Source organism: Columba livia, chromosome 11 (genome assembly GCF_036013475.1).
Source record: "Columba livia isolate bColLiv1 breed racing homer chromosome 11, bColLiv1.pat.W.v2, whole genome shotgun sequence".
Classification (NCBI taxonomy): domain Eukaryota; kingdom Metazoa; phylum Chordata; class Aves; order Columbiformes; family Columbidae; genus Columba; species Columba livia.
Genome location: NC_088612.1, coordinates 11302916 through 11329927, shown reverse-complemented (window position 1 = coordinate 11329927; position 27012 = coordinate 11302916). Strand labels below are relative to the sequence as shown.

The 27012-nt window shown below is 43.4% G+C and overlaps 4 protein-coding genes and 5 non-coding genes across 15 annotated transcripts in view; 7 read left to right on the top strand and 2 right to left on the bottom strand.

Annotated features, from left to right (window-relative positions):
* ZWILCH (zwilch kinetochore protein) overlaps nucleotides 1–2218 on the bottom strand; it is a 191715-nt gene extending 189497 nt beyond the window's left edge. For 4 of the 6 annotated variants that reach the window (XR_010475233.1, XR_010475230.1, XR_010475232.1 and 1 more), the window contains exons 1-5: nucleotides 2008–2209; nucleotides 1726–1774; nucleotides 1385–1480; nucleotides 1154–1272; nucleotides 264–460 (exon numbers count right to left, since the gene is read on the bottom strand). Coding sequence is in view for 2 of the 6 variants with exons in the window: in XM_065075974.1 (XP_064932046.1) it covers nucleotides 264–460; nucleotides 1154–1272; nucleotides 1385–1480; nucleotides 1726–1774; nucleotides 2008–2066 (520 nt within the window). In the remaining 4 variants the exon portion in view is untranslated. Of the gene's footprint in view, nucleotides 1–263; nucleotides 461–1153; nucleotides 1273–1384; nucleotides 1481–1725; nucleotides 1775–2007 lie in introns of all 6 variants that reach the window. The other 2 variants (XM_065075974.1, XM_065075973.1) reach the window with 2 other exon arrangements.
* On the top strand, nucleotides 2211–8028 carry RPL4 (ribosomal protein L4). Its single transcript, XM_065075976.1, has 10 exons — nucleotides 2211–2426; nucleotides 3864–4035; nucleotides 4861–4967; nucleotides 5302–5440; nucleotides 5972–6096; nucleotides 6462–6591; nucleotides 7033–7189; nucleotides 7347–7430; nucleotides 7646–7766; nucleotides 7853–8028. Exons 1-10 carry the CDS (start codon nucleotides 2328–2330, stop codon nucleotides 7946–7948), a joined length of 1230 nt encoding a protein of 409 aa, XP_064932048.1. The 5' UTR covers nucleotides 2211–2327; the 3' UTR covers nucleotides 7949–8028.
* On the top strand, nucleotides 3696–3796 carry LOC135580629 (small nucleolar RNA SNORD16). Its single transcript, XR_010475547.1, has one exon. It is a non-coding gene; the product is annotated as a small nucleolar RNA SNORD16 (small nucleolar RNA).
* LOC135580633 (small nucleolar RNA SNORD18) lies at nucleotides 4709–4780 on the top strand. Its single transcript, XR_010475551.1, has one exon. It is a non-coding gene; the product is annotated as a small nucleolar RNA SNORD18 (small nucleolar RNA).
* LOC135580635 (small nucleolar RNA SNORD16) lies at nucleotides 5137–5236 on the top strand. The gene has a single exon (XR_010475553.1). It is a non-coding gene; the product is annotated as a small nucleolar RNA SNORD16 (small nucleolar RNA).
* LOC135580634 (small nucleolar RNA SNORD18) lies at nucleotides 6324–6391 on the top strand. Its single transcript, XR_010475552.1, has one exon. It is a non-coding gene; the product is annotated as a small nucleolar RNA SNORD18 (small nucleolar RNA).
* On the top strand, nucleotides 6637–6707 carry LOC135580632 (small nucleolar RNA SNORD18). The gene has a single exon (XR_010475550.1). It is a non-coding gene; the product is annotated as a small nucleolar RNA SNORD18 (small nucleolar RNA).
* A 190-nt stretch (nucleotides 8029–8218) lies between the features above and the next one.
* Nucleotides 8219–11317, top strand: SNAPC5 (small nuclear RNA activating complex polypeptide 5). 2 transcript variants are annotated; one of them, XM_065075980.1, is made up of 3 exons: nucleotides 8219–8374; nucleotides 8962–9051; nucleotides 9564–11317. In XM_065075980.1, exons 1-3 carry the CDS (start codon nucleotides 8285–8287, stop codon nucleotides 9660–9662), a joined length of 279 nt encoding a protein of 92 aa, XP_064932052.1. In that variant the 5' UTR covers nucleotides 8219–8284; the 3' UTR covers nucleotides 9663–11317. The 2 variants fall into 2 exon arrangements, with proteins under 2 accessions (XP_064932052.1, XP_064932051.1); XM_065075979.1 differs by having other exon boundaries at nucleotides 8220–8374; nucleotides 9561–11317.
* Nucleotides 11318–12207: 890 nt separating this feature from the next.
* The window catches only part of MAP2K1 (mitogen-activated protein kinase kinase 1), a 35959-nt gene continuing 21154 nt past the window's right edge, over nucleotides 12208–27012 (bottom strand). Inside the window, exons 4-11 of the mRNA XM_005511197.3 lie at nucleotides 26876–26953; nucleotides 26292–26343; nucleotides 19955–20079; nucleotides 17289–17496; nucleotides 16805–16869; nucleotides 15076–15137; nucleotides 14008–14053; nucleotides 12208–13119 (exon numbers count right to left, since the gene is read on the bottom strand). Coding sequence (XP_005511254.1) covers nucleotides 13006–13119; nucleotides 14008–14053; nucleotides 15076–15137; nucleotides 16805–16869; nucleotides 17289–17496; nucleotides 19955–20079; nucleotides 26292–26343; nucleotides 26876–26953 — 750 coding nt within the window. The 3' untranslated portion in view covers nucleotides 12208–13005. The remainder of the gene's footprint in view (nucleotides 13120–14007; nucleotides 14054–15075; nucleotides 15138–16804; nucleotides 16870–17288; nucleotides 17497–19954; nucleotides 20080–26291; nucleotides 26344–26875; nucleotides 26954–27012) is intronic.

Sequence of the window (27012 nt, the reverse complement as noted above, 5' to 3'; positions counted from 1 at the left end):
ATTGTAGAAAATTAAATTTGCTAAGTTATCGCACCTGAGTAAAGGTAGGCATGCACTAATACTGCTGCAGTACGAAAATTAAAAAGTTATTTCCCCTCAGGGCATAGGCTAAAAACATCTCTCTCTTTTGCTTTTTAAAGTGAGGAATATCAAGCAGCACCAAGCCAACATCACCCAAAGGACAAAGATGCCCTCACTACATTAACATTCCCACATTTTTAAACCTTCCTCATTCAATTTTATATGTATTATTATAACCTTACCATTACATGTGACTGTATACAAGTTGATCCCTGTGATTTTGTGTCCAGCTTTGAGAGGCTCAGCTCCAAGCCAGTAAGTGTGTTGGGGATCGGAACTGTCACACCTTATCCAGAGGGGAGGAAGCACAACCAGTTGTCTTATCTTCAAGTGGGTCATGTTTGGATTTTGCACCATTGCATATAAGGAATTCAACCGCCTAGAGACATAAGCAAGAGAAATAAAAAAAGATTCTAGCAAGTACAGCTATATCTCTCTTACAAAACCCTTAGCTCCTATCTACCACACTTCACTAGCACACGTCACGTCATTTTACAGAAAGCACACAGTATTACAGTCCTCTTCTTACAGGTAGAACAACAAAGTCACACAGGAAGAGGTAAGATATAACAACTCAGAATGTAAGTAATATTTTAATTTAGACCAGAGATTCTTAAATCATAACTGAATTTTACATTTTCAGCATATTAAAAGGATTAGTTAAGCAAACTAGTCACCATGTTGTGGCACCAAGTCTTGACATTTTTATAACAGCCACAGACCTCAACCAGATTTAATTTTTCTTTATTTTTATTTTTTTTTTTTTTTTAAGAGAAGCCTTGCAAAAACAAGCACTGAAGTCTTCACAGCCTTTCTTTGCTCACCTACACCCAGACAGTCCTATTAACCTCACAGGACAGCTCACAAATGCTTTTCCAGTACCTTGACTTCAGCTATTTTGTTAGGAATACTTTTGGCCGGGGATGAAAAACAGTCAAATCTCTTCACTAAACTAATGAGTAATTTAGTTTTTGGGGACTGAAAATAACACAGGTTCTGAATATAAGGAAGAGAAAGAGAAGCTGCAAAATAAAACCGCATCAGAATGGGAAGGCAGATCTTTGACACTTACCTTGCTCTTGTGATGGGAAGAGCCACTGGACCAGAACCCTCCTTTGGTACAAGCTTAGATGCCTCAAGAGCATCACCTGGGTTTGATTCTTCCACTGGGTCGCTTTCTTCATGGTGTTGCTTTAAGACAAACGCACAGGTAAGTAAAAATGCAAGGTACGTGAAAATATTTGATAATAATTCATAAGTCTTAATTACATTTAAAAAGTTAACACTGAACATATGCACTTACTGCTTTCTGCAAAACATACATCGTATTGCTTCCATTCCAAAAGCTTTCAATGGGACTTTTGCAGCTGTCATCAATCAAACAAATCTCCACATCAGTCTGGAAAAAAAACCAAAAACACAAAAAAACAAAACCCCACAACTTTTTGATACAGTATATATGTATACATAACTGCTGCATTTTAGCATTTTATTAATGTTAGAAGCTGCAAAATTAACTAAGTCCACAAACTGTTTTCCGACCCTATTGCAACCACGGGCACATCTCAGCCATTGCCAGCGGCTGTGTATTTTAATCACATATTCATTCGGGTTTCTCAGCTGTATTTTCACACACGCATTTACCTCAAACAGGTACGGCTCCTCAGGGACATTTCCCCTTTCCTCATATATTCTGAAAGAAAAAGGTTTAGGTACATTAAGTTTTGTTCTCTGTATTCCCCATTAAACAATTAGCCGATGGGAGATCTGTGTTACTGTAGTTTACGAACTTAAACTAAACTGCATAAACACGACGGGTACACCCAGCGCCTCAACAGCCTCCCCACATGCCGCGACCCCTCCCGGCCGGGTCGCCTCCCTCAGCGGAGCAGCCTCCGGCGCAGACGCCGCCGTTCGCAGCCTCACCGGCGGAGCCGCCCGTAGAGCTCCAGAGCCGCCCGGCACAGCACCTCAGCCGCCGCCATCGCCCAACCAAACCGCGCGCTTCACCCGCCGGCACTACAGCCACTTTATCTCCTGTGAGGGGGAGTGACTCGTCACAGAGAATCCCTCCGCCGGAAAATAGTTCCCCTGGTTTGGGAGGCAACCGAGAGCGATGGAGCCGCCCAGGGGGAGAGTGCTCGGCACCGAGGATCGCGGCGCACGCGAAGGACCTCGAGCCGGGGCTGGGGTCGGGACCTGCCTCGCCAGTGTGGCAGAAGGCGGCGGGCAGGGTGCGGAAGGACATGGTCTATAGCAAAGGCAGAGTAACGAGTCCTTCCTTTTCCGGCCGGGCTGCAGCGGAGGCGGACGGGAGCACGAGAGGCTCTGGCGTCGCCGCCATGGTGAGGAGCGGGCGGTGGGGCCGTGGCGGGACCGGAGGGGCCAGGGGTGGGGGTGATCCGGGGCGGGCAGCAGGTCGGGGATGGCGGGAGCCAGGGCTGGAGGGCAGAGCCGTGTGGCGGGCAGCCCGAGGGCTGGAGGCGTGGGGGCCGCCGGCCGCCATTTTGGAGCCGTCAGCGCCGGGGCTGCCGCGTGGAGCCCGGAGGAGCGGCAGCGCTGGGGGCGGGCGGGGTGCGGGGGGATCGGGACCCAGAGCTCGGCCTGGGCTGCTGGAAGTCACCCTGTCACTTCTTTACCCTTTCTTCGGGCACTGGGCGAGGTCGGGCCCACATGGCCTGGCCTAGCTTTTTCAGATTTCTCTCTCTGGAGCAGATCTAAAGCAAAACAAAGCTACACCGAAGCATTTGAGCTCATGTAGAGCTAAAAGAACGATATCTGTGAAACCCGTTCTATTTTGTTTAATTTATTTTTGTTACTCCGAAACAGACTTTAAGATGCCTTGGTCTGAAACCAGGTTGCAAATGAGCGACTTTTCTTGCTAAGACCATTTCAGTTGTCACCTGCTTCCCTCAGCCTGAGCAGGTTTGTTCTGTGCTTGTGCTGGAGTCTCCGCACTAACCCAGAGCCTCACTAGTAACCAGCGTTCAAAACACAGACAGCACTTTTGGTCCTACTAGTTGGTTAGTTTTGAGATGTGCAGTATTTTTAATACCTCTGAAATTAATTGCATCTGGGAAAGAGAAGGAAGAGTCTTTGCCTCTTGTTATAGCCATGAGCTCTTAATTGAACAAAAAATACAGCATAAAGCTGAAAGATTATTTTTTTAAAGGGTGCTGTTCAGACTACCAAGCTCTTATTTGACATCTTCCCATTTTTTGAAAAGGAAGCTGGTGCTACTCGCAGCTGGATTTTTCCCCTCACAAATTGTGAGGCACCAGGGATTGCTCAGACCACAAAAATTGCACTCTGATGCTACCTTTGCTTTCCTGTAGTCATTGTGAGTCTCTAGGTTGCATTAGAGAAGTTTGTTACAGCATTTCAACTGCTAAACATTGCCAAGCCTCTGGTAAACTGGCTGAACACAGGTGGGTTTTAAGTAGTCTTTGTTAATACTAGATGAGAAGCAGTTTAGAAAGTGTTACTACAGAGCCCAGAGATTTATTTCTAAATTAGTTTTACCCAATTGACTTGGGACTCTTGAATTTCAAAGCTCAGGTATGGTTTTCTGAATGTGGATTGTGCTGTGAAGCACTATTTCAAATGAAAATTATTGCTATGATGAAGTAATTTGCGTCTTATCCAGTGTTCAGCGACAGTTGCCTGCTGTCAGCATGCTGGCACTGCTGAGCTGAAGACCCCTTCACTCTGAGCAATAGTCGATGGATTTGAAAGCCAGCAATGTACTTTACTTGTGCTTAAGAGTTTGTTTTCTTTTTCAGGCTTGTGCTCGACCGTTAATATCCGTCTACTCTGAGAAGGGGGAAGCATCAGGCAAAAATGTCACCTTGCCTGCTGTCTTCAAGGCGCCCATTCGCCCCGACGTCGTGAACTTCGTTCACACCAATTTGCGCAAGAACAACAGGCAGCCCTACGCTGTCAGTGAGCTTGCAGGTACAGACAGAACTGCTGCTGTTAGCCTTTGGGTTTAATATAGGTGGGTTAAAATTGAAACAAATTTAGAATTGAAACGATAGAAGCGCTGCTCAGCGGGATTCTGTATAGAAGGCAGGGCACCTGTTCTGATTATTGATAATCTGATTCAAAATTGTATGAAATACAACTTATTATTCTGAAAAACAGCAAAATGTTGTAAAAGTCTTGGTGCACTCTGGGGTCTTACCTGAAATGTGCGTCACTGGAAGTATTGTGGCACCTACATCATTAAGTAGAATCTACGTTTTTTGCAAGAAGAACACAAAGTGTCTGGAAGTGTCTCAAACAGAAAACGGATGAAAAGCTGCACTTTGTGATCACTGCTCCATGCTGACCGCAGGGGACTGGCCTCGGGTGCTTGCCAAGACAAAACCTGTGTGAACAGGAGTCTGGAGTTGCTTCAGAAGCAAACGGCTACTGCATCCCAAGAGATCTGTGCTAGGAACACCCATTTTCAAGTTTATTTCTGATACTTTCACATAAACATTTTAATCCATTAGGGCAGCAGTGCCAATTCAGGCCTCTAGATTAAAGATCGAGCTTAGAAATGAGCGTGGTAACGTACCTGATTCTGACCTAAGCAGATCTCTAGGATGGTAAGAGTTGAATAACCTGATCAGGATTTGTTTTGCTGAAATGATGAGGTTCCACTTAATTGGTCCGTGTTTCTGAAACACGTGATGACAGTGGATGTTCTGATTGCTGGTTCTGAACTCTGCCTGTCGGTGACTTTATGAAAATTGAAATGTTGTCTCAGTCTGAATTGCAGTCTTTCTGTTCCAGGTCATCAGACCAGTGCTGAATCTTGGGGCACTGGGCGAGCTGTTGCTCGTATTCCTCGAGTCCGAGGTGGTGGAACCCACCGCTCTGGCCAGGGTGCCTTTGGAAATGTATCCTTTCATCGCTGCCACTTGCATCGGCTGTGAACTCATCGAGCAGAAAAATTATATTTAAGTATCTAAATGTGAAATGGAATCTTCTTCAGGTAGCTTTCATTTTTCAGGTTTTTTTTTCAGTGCAAAAGTGGTGGATATGGTGAGTCTGGTGATGCATACGTCTTGCCATGATGTCGTAATTTGCGTCTTACTCTGTGCTCAGTGACAGTTGCCTGCTGTCGATGTGCTGGTACAGATGGTTGACGAACAATTAACACTGAGCAAGGATTATAGAGTCCCACTAGACAAAAAAGCTTTGGAAAGGTTGTTCTTAACTGTGGATGCACAGATGTGTCGCGGAGGCCGCATGTTTGCCCCGACCAAGACATGGCGGCGCTGGCACCGCAGGGTGAACACGACTCAGAAGCGTTACGCCATCTGCTCCGCCCTGGCAGCCTCAGCTCTCCCCGCGCTGGTCATGTCGAAAGGTGGGAATTCGCTCCCTGGAAATGTTTGCTGCTGGTTTTTATTGCCCAAGCAGTACCAGTCACTATGTGATTACTCCAGCTGTTTCTTGTTGGTAACTGAATTCTCTTTGAAAGAGTTCGTGAGGCCGTCTCACTGGTTCTGTCCAACCTAGGAAGGTACTTTGCTATTTTGTGGTGTTGGAAGTTTGGTGATGCTGAGGTGCTTTTGTGTGTGTTGCTGACACAAATGCTGTCCCTGCAGTTCATGGAAACTGAATTTTAAATCATGGGGCAGTTGGGTTTCATTTCTTTTCATGGAAGCCAACAATTTGCTTAGTATTCACTCAGGTACAGAAGGTACCATCTGATGCAGACCCACGAGACTCCCCTGCAATGTCACTACTGTCACCACCATGGTAGCATATCGGACCACAGATTTAATTTCCGCTGTTTTTGATGTTGTATAATTTCTGAATACACAAGACAGGACATTGAGAAACACGTACAGCCGAGATCAGCGGGTGACTTTGTGTCTTGTCAAATCCTCACTAGGCCACCGCATCGAGGAGATTCCAGAAATTCCTCTGGTTGTTGAGGACAAGGTGGAGAGTTACAAGAAAACCAAGGAAGCTGTTCTCCTTCTGAAGAAGCTGAAAGCCTGGAATGACATCAAAAAGGTGAGTTCCTGCAAATGTGTTCTTCACAGCGGAACCCGGGTGACCTGGCTCTGCCAGGGTTACAGGGGGAATTCCAGTTCTGATTTGATGCCACTAGAAATAGCTTGGTAATAAAACTACAAGAAGCTAAAAAAGAGTTGAAGCAAAGTAAATTTATTACTATGCTGCTTTACTCTCTGTTTAGTTGTCTTTATTTTGGTGATTCTAAATAGCTTTTTTCCGACCCTTAAGAATGATGAGCTTCTCACTGGTCCGTGTTTCCGATCAGCACTGATGATTGTGAAGTTCTGACTAAAGCTGTTTTTCGTGTCTTACTAGTGGGATTTGGACTATTTTGAATATTGACAAGTTTAATTTTTCTCTAGGTTTATGCTTCTCAGCGTATGCGGGCCGGAAAGGGCAAAATGAGGAATCGCCGCCGCATCCAGCGGAGGGGACCCTGCATCATCTACAACGAGGACAACGGCATCATCAGAGCTTTCCGGAACATCCCAGGTGATTGCAGCTCGGGACACGCTCACTGCTGGTTTGGGAAACTGGCTGGAGTGATGAGATTCCACTTCATTGGTCCGTGTTTCTGAAACACATGATTTGGTGGAAGTTCTGACTTGCTGGAGGAGTTCTTAATGTTCGTTCTTTCTAAGAATCTGTTCTGGTGATGTTGAGGATGTTTATGACGAATGTTAGAGCTGTTACCGACCCTAAACTGCACCTAGAGGCATTAAAAATAAGGCTGTCAAATTGGTTGATGGAAAAAAAGATGAGTATTATTTTTAAAGAAACATATTTTCATACATAGGTGTATGTAACTTTGTAGTGTAGAAGCTTCTAAGGCCACATCTGTTTCTGTATGCTTTCTCATTGTTTAGTGCTTAGTCTTGCATTCCTTGATTTTAATCACAAATTAAAGGGGTGGGTTTGTCTGTCTCTCTACAGGAATTACTCTTCTCGATGTGAACAAGCTGAACCTGCTGAGACTCGCTCCTGGGGGCCACGTTGGGCGTTTCTGCATTTGGACGGAAAGCGCGTTCCGCAAGCTGGACGACCTGTACGGCACCTGGCGCAAACCCGCCACGCTCAAGAGCGACTACAAGTAAGTGCAGAGTTACTAACGGGTTACAATGGGCTGGGGCGGAGAACCTGGGAGCGAGGTGGACAGTGATCACCGGGACTTTTTCCTAGATGCCCATTTTCACTGAATTAGCCACTGCTTTATCATCTAACTTAACCGATGAACGTTTGTTTCGCAGCCTGCCGATGCACAAGATGACCAATACGGACATTGGGAGAATCATGAGAAGCCAGGAGATCCAGAAGGCGCTGCGTCCTCCCAAGTAATTATTTATCTAACGAACGTTGAGTGCGGTCTCTTGAAATTGTCAAGCGTAAGGCTTTGTAGCGAGATCAGGAAACTGTTGGGATGTCAGGGCTGGGATTCCTTCAGCACTTGGGTGTAAACACTGGGAATTACAGTTCCCCAACTGAAAATTTCAGGGAAAATTGAGCAGAATTGTGACAAGAGTTGGTGACACGTGTCCGTCCTTTTCAGGAAGAAGATTCGCCGCAGGGTCCTGAAGAAGAACCCGCTGAAGAACCTGAGAATCATGATCAAGCTGAACCCGTACGCCAAAACCATGCGCCGCAACACCATTCTGCGCCATGCGCAAAACGTGAGTGAGCGCCCCCGCTGGGAACCCGTGAGCTTCGCTTTAGCGCTTCCGCTTATACGTTGATGATATTTTTTCTTCTTTTTTAGCATAAACTGAAGGAGGAGAAGAAAGCAAAGGCCAAGGCCAAGCTGGAGGCGGAGAAGGCAGCCAAGGGCGCTGCAAAGGCCAAGGCTGAAGCGTAAATCTCATCTGCTTCATCCGTTTCGGTTCAGACAGCTGTACCGTGGATCTGCAACTATTAAATTCTATTGGAACAGAGAAATTGTGTCATTTTTCCGATTCATTTTTTTCCGCTGGGCTTTTTCGGGCGGGTTTACAGTGGGAACTCTGTCAAGAGCGGGGACCAGGGGGGCTGGGCTTTGCTGTCCTGTTCCGTCCGGAAGCGGCCACGCGGTGGCGGCCGCTGGCGGGAAACGCAAAGGGTGGTGGCGTGACGTCACGCGGGGGCGCGGGCTCCTCCCGCGCGGCAGGGGGCGCTGCCGCCGCCCGTTTCCCGCCGGCGGGCCCGCGCGCGGAGGATGCTGAGCCGGCTGCAGGAGCTGCGCAAGGAGGAGGAGACGCTGCTGCGGGTGAAGGCGGCGCTGCACGACCAGCTCCGGCGCCTCAGGGTCAGCGGGGCCGCCGCGCCACCGGGGCCGAGGGCGTGAGGGGGGAGCGGGCACCCCCGGGCTGGTCCGTTCGCCGTGCGGCCCCGGGACAGCGCGGCCGCGGGCAGCGGCAGGGCCGGCGCCGCCACGCACGTCCCTTTGTATTAATATCACTCATGCTCTTGAGTTGCGACCGAGCGGGAACCGGAGGGGTTTGGGTTGTTTCCTGCGGCCTCCGTTTCTTTTAGTCGTTTGGCGGCAGCTGCTTCGCAGACTTATCGCTGAGCTCAGCGCGGCTCTGCAGCCGCGTCCCGGGAAAGGGCTCTGGGGACAGCGGTGTCCCGGGAAAGGGCTCTGGGGACAGCGCTGTCTGCGCGGCTGGGGCAGCGTGAAACGAGTTTTAAAAGCTTTGCTGCTGATTATTTGAAAATAATTAAATTTTAAATATAATAGAATTTTTGGGGCTTGGAAGAGACCTGGAGACCTTCAAGATAAGCAAGTCCAACCATTAAGCCAGTACTGGCCCATGTCCCTGAGAACCTGTGTAAGCCTTTACTAGAGCCCCAGCACAGTGCCTGTGCAGAGCTGTCCCTGTTCCCTGCTGGCAGGTGGAGGAGCTGGCCCTGCAGTCCATGATCAGGTCCAGAGAGGGGAACGACACCGTCTCTTCAGCCGCCGCCGCAGAGGAGACTCGCAAGGTAAGGGACACCCAGGGGACACCTGGTGCCGGGATGGCCAGCCCAGCGTCACGGCTGTCACCGCATGGCAGGGAGAGGGCGGCTGTGCTGGTGCCAGTGGCTGCCAGGCTTCCTGTGGGTGGTTTTCATCTGTGGTTCTCGCGGTGACTTTGTTTGTGCTGCTCGTTAACAGAAAAGCTCAGCTCTAAAATCCATCTGGTTTGTGTTTTCAATGATTTTGCCTTTTCCCATCCCAGAAGGCAGCGTGTCCTTTCCAGGGAGGGTGGGAAATACCTGATTTATATTTGCGTGGTTTCAGGTCGCCATTTATTAAACACTGTGTCTAATACTCAGAACTATGCTAAGCTGGTTCAGCTGCCGGTGTGGGATGGAGGTCCAGACACCACCCGAACTTCTCACTAAACATATGGTCAGCCTGAACTAGTTGAAACCATTTTAATAGTGATTTGAGAAGTATTCGGTATCGCTGCTGGTCTTGATAATTAGCAAGATAAACTCTTTCATTGTAGCAGACTCTGGGGCAGATGGACAACGAGGCTGCCATCAATCAAACGGAATTACACCTGAGTCTTCAAGACCATGAAGAAGAAGAGGAGGAAGAATCTGATTGAGAGAAAAAAAACAACAGAGAAGTGTTTTAATACAGACTCAGGAATTTCTTCTTCATTTATATAAAATTCACCGACTGATTTTCATTTTCCCTGTATGTGGATATGAAATAGCTCATTTGCAAGACTCGTGGAGTCTGGGGAGGTTCCACTTGAACACAAGTGTCACAAGCTTGGCACATCTTGACTTAGATGTTAAAAGAAGGAAAATTTGCTGCAGAAATATGTAGCATAATCTGTTCTGCATTTAAAACCTAGTGTAGCTTTGTGTGTTGTTGGGAGAAGTCATTAACCAAATCAGCCTAATTTAACGTACACTAAAAGCAATAATTCATCTACTGTTATTTCCTGATGCTGAAAAATAAAACCAGGCCAGGGAGGCTGGTTACTGAACCAGTATTATATTACTAACCTCATTTGCTTAAAGTGGGAATTTTAGGATACACAACGAGAAAAGATGTGTCTGGGACGGTGTCTTTTGGCTGCCGTGTTCTCTGTTGCACAGACGCTCCCTGTCACTGTGCCGGGACACTGGGGTTTTGCACCAGGACAGTCGGGTTTGCAGCATGAACCTAATCCTGAGTGCGGGGCCTTTTGTTTGTCCACAAATTGCACGGTAAGAATTGGTCTGTGTTACTTGTAAAAAGGAACTGATATTTTTAAATTAGCGTTACTAACTTCATAGATCAATGCAAGTCCACCTTGTGCTTTCAAGTGACCTTCAAGGAGGGGGATGAGTTCAGTAAGTTAGTTATGAAACAGAACGTGACGTGAAGTCCCCTCCGCAGTGTTATTAATGGTGCGGTAATGAGCTGGTGCTGCTGTAACCAAGGGACAACACATTGTTTCTCCTCCTGGAGTGCAGACACCATGCACTGCACTGGTTATTTTATCTAAAGACTTGTTTTAAAGGACAGAACACCAAACTCTTTTAAGCTGATTAAAAACAAACAGTAAAAGTCATATTCAAACTGAGCCACTTTCTTACCAGGAAAATTGTTATATCCAGGGTTTTTCGTTGCACAAAAAGTATCTAATGGTGCTGTCGCTGCCTCTGGCATCAGTTGGAGAAAATGGAATAAAGACTCTTCTGGAGTTTGCTTTCAAGAGCAGGAAAGGAACTTGGAAAAGTGTCCAGGGTGTGGTCAGAACAAACAATTCAACCTCCCACACCTTCCTGCCACCCTTTGAGGAGAGATTGGTTACGTGGTTTGTAGCAAGAGAACCTGAATTTGGGAATGTAAATGCAGCTTTATCCTCTACTAAAGACTAATTGGTTTCTGAGAAACCTGCTGTCGTAATGAAGGGGCTTAGAACATGAGTGCAGAAGATTTAGCAAAGCTTTCCCCAGCCTGACAGGTAAAAGAAAGTCCAAAAAGTTTGAGCTGAAAAAGTTCAAATAATTGTGCGAGTACACGTGGGAAGGCTGGGGCCGTGGGGAGCTCCAGCCTCCCTTTCCTTTGGGTGCTGCAGCTCCGCAGTCATTTTGACTCTTGGAAAAGGTGATTTGTCCCCAGCACGGTCTGGAGTAGTTTTCATGGATCTGCTTCCTGCTGCCTTCTGCAAATGAGTCCCTTGCTCGCTTTTGGATTAGAATGGACCAGTTCAATTGTATTCTGTAATAAAGTACTTTTCCTGGTGGCTTAATACACGTAAAACTCTGCTTGCAGTGTTCACTTATTGCTGTCTGTGGAACAAACAAGGAAAATGAGATTTAAATCTCTCAAAACTTGCTGTTCATGTACTGCATGTTTATTTTACCAAATAGCAGAAAGTACTAGTGTAGTTTTTCTGTGTCTAAGTGTGGATAATTCAGATATAAAGCTCAGGACGGGTTTGTAATTAAACGCTGCACAGCCTTGTCACACAGCTGGTCCCGTTCCATGAGCACATGCTGGGGGAGGCCCTGGATGTGTCAGTGACTCATTTCCTGCTGCTGATGGGTTGAGGCTCTTCCGTCCCTCTCTGATACTTGATACTGTTGGCCAAGTGCAAGTTCATGACCAGACTGAGTGGGATTCCTTTTGGGAAAGAACTTCAGCTATTTCTGTGTCTGAAACATCCTTTCAAGGAGCTGAACTTCTTACAGCGCTGCTGAGAGCACGGCATTGTGCTGAGGAGAGGGAGCTGTACCCACCTCCCCCTGTTCTGTTTCTGAAGAAAAATAAGCTGAAGAAATCAGTGTAGTCCTATCACTGGATCATTCCTGGATCACCTGGTCCTGGGGTTTGTGCCACGGTGCTGGCTTGGCCTAGGAAAACACCCGTCACAGCCACCCAGGGGTTACAGCACCTGGTGTGAGCACAACAGACAAGAACTGCAACCGCACTTCCCTCAGACATTGCACAGAAACCTGGGAAGCAGGATAACCCCACACTGCGATGGCAACTGACTCGAGCCCTGTGTCACACCGTCATTTTACATACACAACTTGTACCTCTTGGAACTAAGAGTTGCATGGTCGTGTGGAAAAATATATAGAAAAAAGAGTGTGTAATGCAGCAATAGCTCAGTTAAGTTTTTGAGTTTAAAAAAAAACTTCAAGAAGTTACTTGATAATATATTTATTAAGAGAATCCATTGCTAAACATCTGAGAGAATAAAACAATAGAGAATTTTCATACACTTTAGACATTAACACAGTTGTCATGAATCTTTAGGTTAAAAGAAAGCAAACTGCCTGGATCGTGGTCTTGATTCTGTAGGACACTTCCAAGAACTAACTTTTAAAAATCAATTAGAAAGACATACATCACTAAATCCAAGTATGATATGTTTTAAAAATAAATATAGAAATATGAACAAGTCTACAATTAGAATATCGCCCTGTACATTCCAAGAAATGCAGAGCTCTTGCCTTCTTCACCTGGAAAGAGAGATCTCTAAACAAACAGCAAGATCGGCACCGCTAGGCCTGACTTTCAGATACGGTTTGGCAGCAGCAAAAGCACGTTGGGCAGACCCGGTCTGGGAGCGTCCCCACCCCTCGCTGCGTGGGAGATCAGGTAAGCATGACTGGAGTACCAACAGGTTACAAAGAATCTCAAGAAAGTTCAAACAAGCTGGGGGGAAACACCCCCAGGGCTGTTTTCATTAAGAAAGAATATCCATAATCACTTAAAATCAGCAAGCACTGGAACTTAAACATCTTACATTTTGGTCAGTTAACGAACGGAATCCAATACAATACCAATTAGTTTATGACAAAATTTAAAACCATTTGGCACATGCTATAAAGACATTCTTCCTTAAGGGGTGAAACACATGTTTGAACAGGTACAAGCTGAGGAAACAGGACCAAAATAGCATTGTTGTTACCAGATGCGCAGGACAGGGTTTGCTCTCCTCAGACCCCAGCGGCGTGTGTGGGTGTGCTCGGTTGGTTAAGGCCGATGGTCGAACAGAGCCACCCCGCAAAATCCACCTCCTCTGCTTCAGATCTCTTAATGAAAGCGTGAATCTGAGCACAGGAGAAAGAATATTATTATCCCGGCGCTCAACCCGTGAAATAATGATTTTGAATGACACAAACTACCATAAATGCAGTTTTATTTTCAGTATTCAAGGTAGCTAGAAAATCTGGCAAGCCACATGAAGTGACCGGGAGAGCTTTGCTGCAGGATTACGGAAATAACCGGCAGATGAAATGTAGACATCGCAGAGTATTCCAGAGGAATGCTGCCTACACAGCGCCTACCACAGAACACTTACACCTCGGGATGTGATAAGGATGTGACTCAGCCACTGGAGATAATACTCTGGAAAATATCTGCCTGTGTACAGAAAGGCTTTTTGTAACAGCAAGAGCCTGATGGCATTTTGCACCCCGAAGTCCTAACATTATACTTAAGACTGTTAAAAGATCCACTGAAATTGGTAAGGTCATTTCATGCAGAAAAAAAAAACCCACAACTTGGGATTTGTTTCTATCTAGTAGTTCTACAGGTTTTACAAGGCAAAACTGATTTAAAAAAAAAAGGCAAATTTTGTGTTTTACAAAATATAAAAGTATATTTAACTGGTCCATAAGGTACGTGCAGTTTTATTCTTTTGGTGATAATAAAGTATATAGATGATTAATAAACCAGAGAAAGAGAGATCTCTTTGGCTAATTAATTTAATAGCATTAGGTCATAGACTTATTGTAATTATCAAGTGGTAGACTCCAAAAACCAGCAGCATTCTTCTCCTTGACAGTCCCTGTCCCAGCAGCCCCTCCTCAACCTGAGCTGCTTCTGTCAAGGGCCATGAACTGCACCCTGGGCCACGTGCTCTGATCTTGGGTCAGCAGAGGGACCCGACCCGCACAGAAAAGTGCTCTTAGCTCAAGTTAAGAACTTCCACTTACCATCAGCTGCTTCAAATCAGCTCTCTCAGCAGGGTTTTTAATTAAACTAGGAAAACAGAAAGCATTACACAAGTTACACACTATTATCTTTTAAAATAAAGATCAAGTTACATCAATGTTGGTCAACTGCTTTGGTCCCAAGAAGATGCCACTCCAGATAAGAGCATTGGGTAATGAAGCGCCTCTCAAACACAGATCTGGGTCTGAGAACAATCCCCTTCTGTAGGTCTCACAGCTTGGGTTTAGGTATGAAATCCTGAGTTGTCTCATTGGGTTCAGTGGGGGCAGGAGTGAGTGTCTATAACCAAACTGGAGAAATCAAATTCTCATTTAAAAAAACAACCTCAACACTGTGAACCACTTTATCTCTCAAGTTTCTTTCACCCAAGTATTTTCACGCTCAGTATCAAGCACACTGATTGCGTTACTGTTCTTCCTTTTGGAAACAGTAAATACACCTACACAGCTTTTAATAAACAAACTAACTATCTAAACTGGAATGAACTGCCTCCTTTGGCACTAAATACACTGGTTCAGTGCAGGTGTCACTGAAGTGCAATTGGAAAAGGAAATACACGAGAGAACAACTGCTGGAATAAAGCTGTTATTTCAGTGAAACACTGGGAAAGAAAAAAGCATCTGGAGCCTCCAAAGACTTCGGCATCAGATGGACCGGTCAGTGCAGAATGCTGGAAAGGTTACTCTGAAAAGGGAGGGTCCTCCTTTACAAATATCTACGTGATCGGAGTCCCCACATACTGTGGCATCTTCAATGCTGAGGAAGCACTGATCACTAACTTAAGTTGCACCCAGCAGCAGAGATTGTATCTGAAAGGGGAACATCTCTTAGCTCTGGGGTTCTCTTGGGATGCACATGTTGTCATCTAGTGTTTGTAAAATGAGCTTTAGGCACATTAACAGTCAGAGAAATAGGATTATGGTGATTGAAATTACATTTGCTATGGCCTACAAGTAGGGACTCTGATTACCAAGTTATTGATACAGCAAGACAGCCGGGCTGATCCCAAATGTGTCCCTCTGCAACCTAGCCACAGAGAAAATACTCACCATTTGTTAACAAAATCTTGAAATTCAGAACCAAAAACACCATTGGGCAGTTTTGGAGGTGGCTATAAATAAATAAATAGAAAAATAAGCAGTCATTCAGCATAACTAATACATGATTATGCAAAATCTACCAACCACATATCCTCTATCTGGGTAAGGCTGAGAACCCCCAGCACTGCCCAGGCCTCCTTCCAAAGCTGAGCTCTGAAACAAATGCCAGGCAGACTTCAGCTTCCATCCACATTGATAAAGCATGTGCTGTCCTATGTTTCATAAAAGTAAAGACACTGAACTTATCACTCACTAATTTTTGTTATTGCCCTCACAGCTGCTGCTTTTTAGGTGTTTCAATCATAAATCAGACCAGAGCTTCTATGGTGTGGGGTGGTTTTTGTTGGGTTGGTTTCTTTCTTTTCTTTTTTTTTTTCTTCTTCTATACACACACCTGAACGGGGTTATCACAGCCTTGAGTTGTCATTAACGAGGGCTCAGCACAGCTGGCAGTAATTATCACAGTTATTCTCCTCACTACTAATCTCCACTTTGGGGAAGAGAATATGCCCTGCACATCACTAGTTCCATAATCCTTTTGTTCTAAATATTCTGTCCCAAGGAATAAGTTTGTTCAGGTTCTGAAGTCAAAAATAATTCCAATAAAGACAGAAGAGGTACCATATAAAACCTGCATACTATTGTCTTGTTCTCCATGACATCTGCTATGGGATGCGAGTTAAGTTTTTATTCTTACACCACAGGGCCTGTGAGCACTTAACCCTGTACACACGTCACCCCAAGTGCGCATTCAGTTACTCCCTGGTGTAACTTTGTTGGATGTAGCAGGTGCCACTGATTGCTTGTGCTGCAGAGGGGGCAGCAGATAATTCACCAAATTCTCAACTAGTGCGGCTTTTGAGCTCAAATCAACCCCCCTCAGGGACGCTACAGGAGCAGGACCACAGCATCTTAAATAACTCAACACTAACTCTATTCAAAGTTAGTGCTGTCACATTAAAGTGTTACATAATATGCAAAATAGGTTTAATGTGAGAGGAGAATTGTGCATGCAGACGAGGAACAGAAGCAATTTATCAGTACACGTACAGTAGCATAAGCAACGCTCATCTTTGCAGGGCCCTAGGCACCAACTGTGCTTTTTAAATACATGTGTCAGACACTTTTTATAAGTCATTCACCTGGAACAATTATGTCATCCAGCTGTTACAAATTATAGCCAACATGAGCATGCTTTTTTTTTTGAAGGGCACAAGCAGTGGAGTCACAGGGGTTTCAGTAGCACTTGTGAAAATAATGGAAACAGATTATCAATTCTAAAATATGAATATCTATTAATTAGCCTTGTAGGTTAGCTATTTGAAAGATACAGTATTATAAACTAAGTTGTTCATAAGACTAAAATGAATTAAATTTAAGAAATAATTTTACATGTACTTGACCGTACTGTTTGCTATCAACTGTCCTAACAGGTTACGTGATGCAGGCTGGAAAACACATAAACCTACTTAAATAATGCAGAGAATTGAACTAGAATTTTCCTGGGAATAATTTAAAATCAAGCCAACACACATAACAGAAAGATGGGTCTGTCACACTGCAGCAATAACAGATCAGAAGCCCTGGCTTATCCTAACACTAACCCCACATGCCCTCAAATTCCGGAATGCTTTAAAAATTTACAATTGTGTTAGTACAAGTGCAAGCAGTCGATTACCTCATTGACGATGTAATCAAGAAGTTCAAAGATGGCCATAGGGGGTCTGCTGTCTGGTCCATAGGCTAAGAATAAATTGCAGAAGTGGAAAAACAGAGTGTTACGCTCCTTCTGTGGCAGGAGGGGGTTAGGAAGCTAAGTCATACACACTACTCTTACATCGCATCTAGTGGATTTACAGGAAAAAAAAGTGGAAGAGCAACAGGGTAATACTTTCACACAAGGAGACATTGTTTTCAGGTCTGACCCAAGCCATTAACTTCACTGGGATCTTAGTGGTGCTCAGTTATTACCAAAAGCATCTCTGGTCCGTGATTCTCAGGTACCTCCTCACACTGAGACCGAGCCACGTGCCCAACAAACACAATCCTGGTATTTTTTCAAGTTCAGAGCCACACTATGCAGACCAGTATTGGATAAGGAAAACCTTTAAGCTCATGGAGAAGAGCATCAGAGAAGAATTTAACAGGTTGTCGTAACTTACAGCTCACTGGCCGCCCAGGTGTCCTTTGCCTGGGCGAGGTCTCTGTGACTGGAGAATCCCCCTCAACTGGGCAGCCAAACATTAGCTCGAGCTCCTTGGAGTCAGGAGGAGGAATCGGGTATCTGCCAATGGCCATTTCCACCAGGGACAGCCCCATACTCCAAATATCCGATTGCACTGAATAATGAGTTCCCTGTAGTCTTTCCGGCTACACATACAAAAACAAAAAATAGGGAGAAAAGACAGCATTGTAACAAGAAAGGAAAATATTGCATTCTGCAATAGCCTGGATAAAAATGATGGATGAAACCCCAACTTATTAGTATGATACCTTCCAATGAGTGACTTATTGATCTTCTTTAATCATCTCATCTGGAGTTCCAGAAGTTCCACAAACATTCCATAACACCACTGCAAATAACTTTGAGACTTTTTTAAAAATGATGCTATTTGTGTTGCTGTTTTATTTCTTTAGCACCATATCTAAGTGCTACAACTATTAATGATAATGGGATAATTAAAGAGCAAGAAAGCTAAACTAGTATGGGCATCTAAAGATTCACCTGGGTCCCTGAGAGGCTGTTCTTGGTTTGCTGCTTTAGGAAGGAGAGGAAAGGTAATTTTAATGATTCTACATGGGTCCAAAAGTGCCCTGGGGCTCCAGAAATAATCCTGTGGTCTGAGACACTTCTCAGCTGACACCATTCTGACCGCTCCCTATAGCGGAAACACTTCTATGCAAGGACTGTTATAGATGTGCATGTGGCAGATTTAGACTGATATTCGATTTCTAAATAAACTGTTCAGCTCTATAATCCACTGAAATGATAATAATATAATTCAATTGATATGTTATGTTTAAGTATTATGTAGGGCACAGCCCTTGCCTGGAGATACAATGATTGAAACAGATATATATTTATACACAAGATAGGAAGATAGACTTAGGCTGCCAGCTTAATCACTTGCACATTATGGCCTGACAAACAAAAATACAATAGGCTTCAATTTTTCTTAGAAAAACAAAACTGGAAAGCACAGGCTAATGTAAACATTACAAAAATGTGTGCAGGTATGGCAAACTCTGCTTTGTATTGTGTTTAGGAGACTCAAACAGTGGCCAGATATTTAGGGTGGAATTCTTCGGTCAGTTGAATCATGATTAAAACCTGTCGGATATTCCAGTCCCATTGCTCCAAAGACCCTCAGTTTTCACCAGCGTACCCATCTGCTGTTTCTGCCTGAAGAGCTACAACATAAAATTAGTCTTTAACTAATTCTTTTTGCTTAGTTTTTCCACTTGCTTTATTACTAACATCTTGAGTGCTGAATATGATTTCTTTAATTTCAATAAAATATCAATCTGGATAATCCTTGGATCCATTTTTATTACGACTTCTTAAATAAAATGCTCAATTTGCTTTTTTCTTCTCTTTTAAAAATCAAGGTAATATTTTACCAGAGTGGTGCACATTCTTGCCTGACTACATGCATATTTTGGAAAAAATATATACGTAATTTGAAACATTATAATAGATTGTAAGAATGCAGTATGACTGTAAAGCCTCTTCCCTCTGCCATAATGAGTGATAGATTTATTAAATTAGTTTTTAACATTTACTGAAGTTATATTTGAGCTTTCTCCAGTGTCCCACCTCAGCTGATGACAGGAAGCAAAGCTAAATCTCAGCCTGTTAAAACAATAAATCGAAGAAAACTGAAAGCGGATGGCACTTTGCTCTCATTCCTTCTACTTGAAGAAAAAGGATGAGCCAATAGTATGTCAAGGGCTCAGAAGAGATAGAGCTGCGATTTTTTTTTTTGCTAATTAGCAATGGCCTCTTGATGTATGTGGGAACACAGGCCACGGTTTTATTTCAAGTATGTTACCAAAATTAGGTGAAAAAAAAAAAAATAACACTGCCTTTGATGTTGAAATGCAGATCGCATGCTGAGCCGAAGCAGCATTATTACGCTTTTCTCCTTTAAGTTTAAGCCCACACAGTTTCAGTCCTACAGCAGGATCTGAGTGCTCCGATTGTAGGAGTTAATTGCCTGTATGCGGAATGAGGCGAGTACGTAAGAATAAGAGACCTGTTATTTCCATTAGCTGTGACTTTTGCATAATGCAAAGAGCTCATTTGAAGTGCAAGTTTCAAGGTATTCCTCATTCAGAGGAATAAAGAACACCCTGTCACTAGTCTCGGCTTAGCTGCCACGGCCCTGCCCGCACCAGCCGCTCGTGCTTTCTCTTGCTGCTGCAGCCATGGTGGGTTCTCGGGAGTGACACGATCACGAGTGATGCAGCAAAATGCTGGAGTGGAAAGAGAACCACACTTACTAAGGAAAACAGACTATAAATAGCGGGCTTTTCTGGAGACCCACATATACAAAATTCAAATGCATTAACAGCCTGGATTCTGTAATGTAGATGCAATTGCATCTCTTTTGTAGCGTTATAAAATATTCCAAGTTGCTCAGCTTTTCTTGCAAGAGTTCTTTCCCCCCCCACACGATCTGATACTGGAATATTCCTGGAATGCAGGAAGCACTGAACTATGAACAGCAGTGGAAACAGCAATAGTTGGTTTCTTATTTGGTTACTGGAATTGTGATGACTTTCCCATAAAGTACAGTAAACTCAAAACTATAAAATCTGTACTCACAGACATGTAGGAGCGTGTGCCAACAAATGAGTTTGCCATAGAATCTATCAGTTGTCCACTGACACCAAAATCACACAGCTTGATTTCACCTCTGGAGTTCACCAAAATGTTAGATGGTTTAACATCTGGAAAAAAGTGAATTAGTTATTTATCTTTATAATAGATAAAATGGGAAAACTGGCAATGAAACCAACATGAAAGGTCAGAGTTAGCGGGAGTCTCCTTTTGTTTTCCTTCTAACTATGACATAATTCGACCCCTTCTCTGGGAACACTCAGAGACCTGGTTCCCTATCCAGGTGTATTTCACAGGCACTCTATTTAAATACAGAGAAATGAAAATAATTTTTTCTAATTAGAAGTGCAAAAAAGTTGCTAGTTTCAAGATTCAGTTTCACTTTGTTTCCTGGCCTTCAAATATTAAGTTTGGGTATCTACATCCTCCTTGCAATGACTAACAATTGAGATCAAATTGAAAGTGTATATCAGCATATCTCATCTTTAATGTTCATTTGCCTAGAAATAATCAATAATTAGTCCCTACATATTTATTTTACAAAGCTTAATGAACTACAGCAGCCACACCGTCATCGTAATTTGGCCTTTGCATGTACACAACCAGAAATCATCCTATAGCAAAACAGTTCTCAAGTGTGTTCTTGCTCTTCTGGGTTTTGGTTTTTATCTTGTTTTTTTGGAGGGGGGCGGCCCTGTTGTTGGTTGCTGAGTTTAAGAGTTCTGAAAAAATAATTCTGCTATTGACATGCTGCATTTAAAATACTTGTGGATTGTTTACCTGTGATAGAACCCCCTTATGATTTTGTATTCATCACTTATTAAAATGGAAATTTAATAAGGGTCACTGGTAGCTAAGCAACTAATAACAGCTATTTGAGAATGCAAAGGTACAGAAAACAATTGTTTAGCATTTCTTTTATAGCTGTAAGACTTTTTTTAATGTATCTTGTGGCTTAGCTGGTCATTACTAACGCATTATCGAGACAAGTAACGACAACTCACAGCTGCAAAGTAATGCTACAGAACAAAGGGGACTGTAAATCGGTTCTGAAGAAAGAGATCAGCCTGTCAGAATTTCACTTTAGACTCTGCTATTCAAAAGCACATCCAGCAGTCTAGAGTCTGTAGCATATTTTCATTTGCTTTTCACTTTTAAACACTGATAATTCCAGGTAGTTTCCATTTCAGTGACTGTGGAACTGATCTTAGTTCGTGATGTTAAGAGGATGTCACTGGAAAAATGATACTGATGTGACTCTTCCCCACTGGAAAGAGATCCCCATGCAGGTAACGCCCCACTGAAAAACATTCACGGAGACTGGAAATGAAGACAAAACTCTATTTTAGCTGTTTCTCCCCCCGACCCCCTTTTAAAGAAGAAAACAAAGCTTGAGTGAAATTTTCTACTTCTGGAAATTGCGGCTGCATTTTCTGGTTCCTGACATCACTGTATTAGGAAACTGAAGCTCTCCAGGCACAATGGAAATGGTGTTTTGTGATGATTTGCGTCCTCACAAGTTCTTCCAGGCTCAGCTACAGGACAGCAAGTCTACAGCTTGTCCAGTTTGCTTGAAGCGAGTATCAGCCCCCAAAAACCCACCCAGAGATCAAGAGGAACCGCCCCCTGGGCCTGGAGCCATCTTCCTCCTCCCAGAGAGAAAATCCCAGCTGCTTTCCCAGGTAGAGTCTTCCTCCTTATGGATGGGGAAGAATATGGGCAGGTATTTTGTAGGTAGCACTTTGAATTTTCCACCCCTAGGAAAGTAACTGGCTTATAAACATTGGTCTCCTCAATAGATTCTCCTCCTATAAGAGCAGCAGAGGTTCTGCGCAGTTTGTGGAGCTGTTTACCAGGAGGAAAGAGAATGCTGCACACTGGTTAACTGAGCTGAGCTTCAGTACAGCGAGATTTCAGAGGCCTCCCGGGCAGACAGCTGAACCTTCTGCAAGTTCTGCCTCCTTTGTGTGAGTTTCAACTACTTGTAGAGAGCTCACCACAAGTACACTTCGCAATTAAAAGGAATAGGAGCTTGACCTCTCATTTTAAATTCCAGCAGGGAAAACCAAAACCAAACCAACTAAACAAACAAACAAAATCAAAGAACAAGCAGATGGTGCAGTGAGTCAGGCAGCAGAGATCAGAGATTCCCAGCTACACGGGAATCTGCACCTAAAGCCTGTGTAAAAATGCAAGGTGGAAAAAACAATGTTTGCAAAATACGCTGGAAGGACTGCAGAGCCTAAACAAATTATAGGTATGGCCTCTGGATTGGTACTGCTAATCTGTGCACATCTACTAGTTCAACTCACACAAAGACAAATCCTTGCATATCTCTACAGCTCATGAACACTTCATGTTCATAATTAAATGGCAAAAACCAACATTAGCATTACACTGTCAGTGAACAGAATGACATTCTCTTCATAAGCATCTTCCATGCTCTAGAATCCACCTGGTCTCTCAAAGACTTTGCTTGTACCTTCAGTGTTTCTCTAGCTGATAATACCACTCTTCATCTTTCTTACAATAACACAGCAAATCATTGTTCCTCGCTGGAGATTTATATAAAATTTGCCTTTCCCTGAGCATTCTCATTTTCCTCGCAAGGCAGCCAGTGTGATCGGAGCGCGATGTTTGGAAAGCTGCTGTCTTTCTGCCCCTCTAAATGTAGCACACTATGCTATTTTAACTCCAGAGTGCCTGAGCGCTTCAGCAGATTCTCTGGAAAGTAGAGATTTGTGTTGCCAAACAGCACAGGAACACCAAGGCATGCTTCAAAATACACGTACTAACTTGCAAGAGATGGACAAATCTAGGGAGGAAGACCGAGTGTGCTACATCTGTGAAGTATTTCAGTTTTAAAGAAAACGAAAGGACATTTCATGTATCATCCCAGACAACCCCGAAACAGAGCTGTGCTATTCTAGAGAGGTCTTCAGCCAGCCCAGAAGGACGGACACGTGACACTGAGAAAGGAGCTACTTAATAAAAAGAAGTTTCCAGGACTTACACGATGCCTTGTAATCTCTGTAAGAGCTGGGCCGCCTCTGCCCGAGCTCTGCTCTCTGAAACCAAGGTGGCCCTGGACATTATCACAACACCATAAGGCAAGAATTTCTTCTGCGTGGAGGTTACCGAGTTGCCAGAGATTTGAGAACGTAATTGTCTTGCAGCACATTATTGGCACCTTCAAATTCTGATTTCCCGAGGTGGGATCTCATGAGAAGACTCCAGGAACCAACAGCAGAACAGACCATTGAGAACATCCCTGCTCTGTGGCACCTCCTGCCCTGGAGCTGCTGGATGCAACTGCAGCTCAGGCACCTCACAAAGCATTTTCTATGCAAGTGGAGACTTACAGAGTGAATTACACTCCAGATTGTGCTCAAAAATACATAAAATTATGTTCTGATTAACTAACTTATTCATCCAGAGACAAAACACAGCACAAAAAAAAAAAAAAAGTTTGTGCATCTTAATAGCCTGTAGCAATATACTTTGTAATTAGTTACAGGACATTTCTTTCACTGTCATTTAGTGCCTTCTGGTAATAACCACAGAGGTAAATAGTGCCACAAAAGTAGCATTTTCTGTAACATTCCCTGTTACAAATATCTTTATTTAAGCAAATAGGAAATAATAATGCAAATATCTACCACGGTCACACTCCTTGCCCCATTCTTTTCTGTGCCTGCTTTGTACCCCGCCAGTTTGTCTTTCCAAAGTTTTGCAATTTCTATCATGCCTTTTCAGAGAGGAACAAAACAAAGCATGGTGGCCTCGATGAGCTAACGGTCTATAAAAAGACTGTATTTACCATTCCTTCCTTAATAAGCCCTTGTGACTTCTTCCTTGAGCTGCCTGTAACGATGAGTGAATACTTTCCCCCAGAGGTCACAGTTTATCCAGGACAGATCTGTGTGCAGAAGCAGCTTAAGCTGAACCTCGTGTAGAGGAGACACCATATTCCTTTGCTTTTTTTCCCCCCAGTCATTTATGTTGTTACTTCTTGATCAATCCAACTGAATGCAGCACTGACCAGTTTTGTTTATTTATTTGTCATTCCTTTCTTTCAGGTCAGCATTATTATTGGTCTAAGAGAGTCACACTCAGAATGCTGCATGCTACTGATCATTACGGAAAAATTAACATCTTATAGAATCCTCACCATCCAAGACACTTCCGTGAATTTTTGCCCTATGGTGATGTTTTAAGTCCTTGTTTTACTGCCCCGCATTAATGCTGAAATCTCAGTTGTACCAGCCAACCTCAACTGCCATCAACCTGCACCATCACAGACCTTCCACTGCTCTCAAAGTGAGTGTTCAACCTCTTATCTTCAAAATAGCACTTGGGGGTTGCACGGCCCAAGAACAACAGGTCATCTTAACCTGTTCTGTATGCATTTAGTCCACTGAGCAGTTCATCGGAACACTAAGCACTAGACACCACCTGAAGCTCCTGACAACTCCATTTAAACTGATTTTTCTTCCCCAGATTTATAGGCAGCGCAACAAAAGCAGTGATATATGAACACTTGATTTATAAAATCTGCATTCGTGTGCGAGACTAGTCAAGACAACAAAGCAAAGCTGGATGCCTATGAGATTCAACGGAGGGATCCCATACACAGATTCCTCCCCCTGCAAGCCTTATTTTATAGCCTTGTATTGCATTTAAAAAAAACAAAACACCACCCACAACGCACAGAAGCATGTAATAAACAGTTTACTTCATGTGGAAGGTGATCCTACAACAGACTGTGTAAATTAGGATTGCTAATTACTCTTTTGGTCTGGCCAACAAATATAAACTCAGATATATATTAGCGTTTGATGAAGATATTTTTAGAATCTGAAGACTGATCTTATATGGTACAAAACTCCACACACAGTTAGCATGGTGGATACATATTGCACGATGACCGTGATGAACAGTGCCATTCAAACAAAACCATGAAATACTCCCATCTCTAGTCTTCAATTTACACTCACGTCAGCAATAATGGTATTTATTACTTTAACATATCAAGTGTCATTTTTGTTTAATGGAACATGCAACAGCTTAAAGAAAGAGCTGGATTTTAAAAAGGGCAACTTTAAGCTGAAAATAAGGCAGGGCATTTATTTTATATTAAAGTAACTGAAGACCCCAGAAGTGTAGGAGCAACACACACATTTTACGCGGCTTTACTGGGTTTTTAAAACCCCTGATGTATAAAAGAGATGAAATTCTGTATGATAGATGTCTATAAATAGCATGTGTAAGAGAGCTGATAGAAGTAGTAACTTGCTTTCAGAAGTTTTAATGGTAATAACAAACACTGAATTGTCAAATTAATTTCAGGTCAGTGCTTGTGATTGTGAATCTCTCCAGATTTTGTCGTTGCACTTCATAGACCTGTTACTACCAGAAGACTAGCAGTTGTGATGAAGAAAAGGACACAGTTGGACAATGCTTTTTATAATACAGTTTTCTTCACAAACAGTTAATTATATCATTGCACAAACCCATTCCTAGTTGTCTTACCTAAGTGGCTTCTGCTTCTCTTTCCCTCTTAAGCGAGGGCAGGAATGGAAACTACATGAAGGGTTTGCCTCACTACGTGTTGCCTCATTTCAAGTGCTGACATTTCTAAGAAAGATACCGCCCACAACCCTGCTACACCGGGTTTATCTTCACTGCAGCTACACCAGGCAATGGTTACTCAGCCCAAGTGCCACAGCTGCAGGTAGAACCGTGAGAGCATCTTTAATGCACAGCACAGTCCTGACTGGAGCCTCTGCTTCTGTGCCTGTGTTCACCCAGGAGCTTATCACGTACTGTTTTCATACTGGAAAAGTGTTGTTCTCTCCCAGAAAAATGTGGGAAGACTCATTTGGTATTTAAAGGAAACAGAGGCTGAATCACTGGGGTGCTTCAACACATTCCTGTCTTCGCTGCAAAGGGAATACTTGTGGTCTGCAGTTACATTTCCACCTTTAGCATATCCTCCCCACCAGCAAGTCACTCTGGCAACAAGCAGCTTCCAACAGGCAGAAATTCTGTGTGCCCAGTTTCCAACAGAATACACACACATACCAGGCTGAAGCATGGATTATAAACCCAGATAAACAGCAGTAAGACAGCAGAAATGAAGATAAACAACCACCATAGTGAAAGATTCGGATTAAAAAAAAGTTTGCTTTATACTACTGAAAAAAGCTCTCTGAACTTCAGTCATATTGAACCTTAAAGAACCCACCATATGAAAAGTATGTATTTTAACTTCAATAAAAACTATATTCAAGGAAAGTTACAATGCAAAATTTTATCTTACCTCTGTGCATTATTTTATGCTTTTCTCTCAGATATGTGAGACCTTTTATTACCTAAAGACAAATAAAAGAAAAATTTTCAATTTATGAAACAGCAAATATAATTGCATGCTTTGTCTGTACAAGAACTCCAGCTGAATGTGACATAACAGAAATCCCAAAGTGTACTCGCTGCAAACCAGTATTTTAATTTGTACCTCCAGCTCAGACTAGAAACACAGAATCAACTGAACCCTTACTGGAAGTTTTGCATACACAGCTTGTTGCACAATAGATATGAAAAGGTATTATTTAAAGTTTTTAATGAAACTATGTTAATTTTGTTCCCATCCAGAAGCAGAAGCTGATAGGAAAGCGGAAAATCAAAGTGAAGACAATAGATGTGTTATTCATCGCAATGCCTTGAGCTATCAAATAATGACATGTACAAAGATTGCTTTTTAAAAGAAAGCACCAGACTTAAAAATCCAGTAATATTGCTCCTTCCCACATCTTTCGGTCCTGAAGTGGCTGTTTCCTGGATCTGGCATTACCACAGACACAAATGTACCCGCTTCCAGCCTCCCAGAGCGACGCAGGCACGTACCGCAATGCTGACTTTGCCCAGGATCTGCTCGGGAATTCTTCCAGCCTTTTTCAGTACTTGATCCAGCGAGCCACCATCCTAATAATAAATATTCAAAGAGTCAAGCTCTAATCAAATTACTCTAAAACACTTTAAAA

Bases quoted from the DNA above. Each gene is read 5' to 3' on its own strand.
- SNAPC5 (XM_065075979.1), top strand. From the start codon at position 8,285: ATGCTGAGCCGGCTGCAGGAGCTGCGCAAGGAGGAGGAGACGCTGCTG. The intron at 8,375-8,961 runs GTCAGCGGGGCC...CCCTGCTGGCAG, and splicing joins ACCAGCTCCGGCGCCTCAGG to GTGGAGGAGCTGGCCCTGCA. The intron at 9,052-9,560 runs GTAAGGGACACC...CTTTCATTGTAG, and splicing joins CCGCAGAGGAGACTCGCAAG to CAGACTCTGGGGCAGATGGA.
- RPL4 (XM_065075976.1), top strand. From the start codon at position 2,328: ATGGTCTATAGCAAAGGCAGAGTAACGAGTCCTTCCTTTTCCGGCCGG. The intron at 5,441-5,971 runs GTGGGAATTCGC...AATCCTCACTAG, and splicing joins CGCGCTGGTCATGTCGAAAG to GCCACCGCATCGAGGAGATT. The intron at 7,190-7,346 runs GTAAGTGCAGAG...TTTGTTTCGCAG, and splicing joins ACGCTCAAGAGCGACTACAA to CCTGCCGATGCACAAGATGA.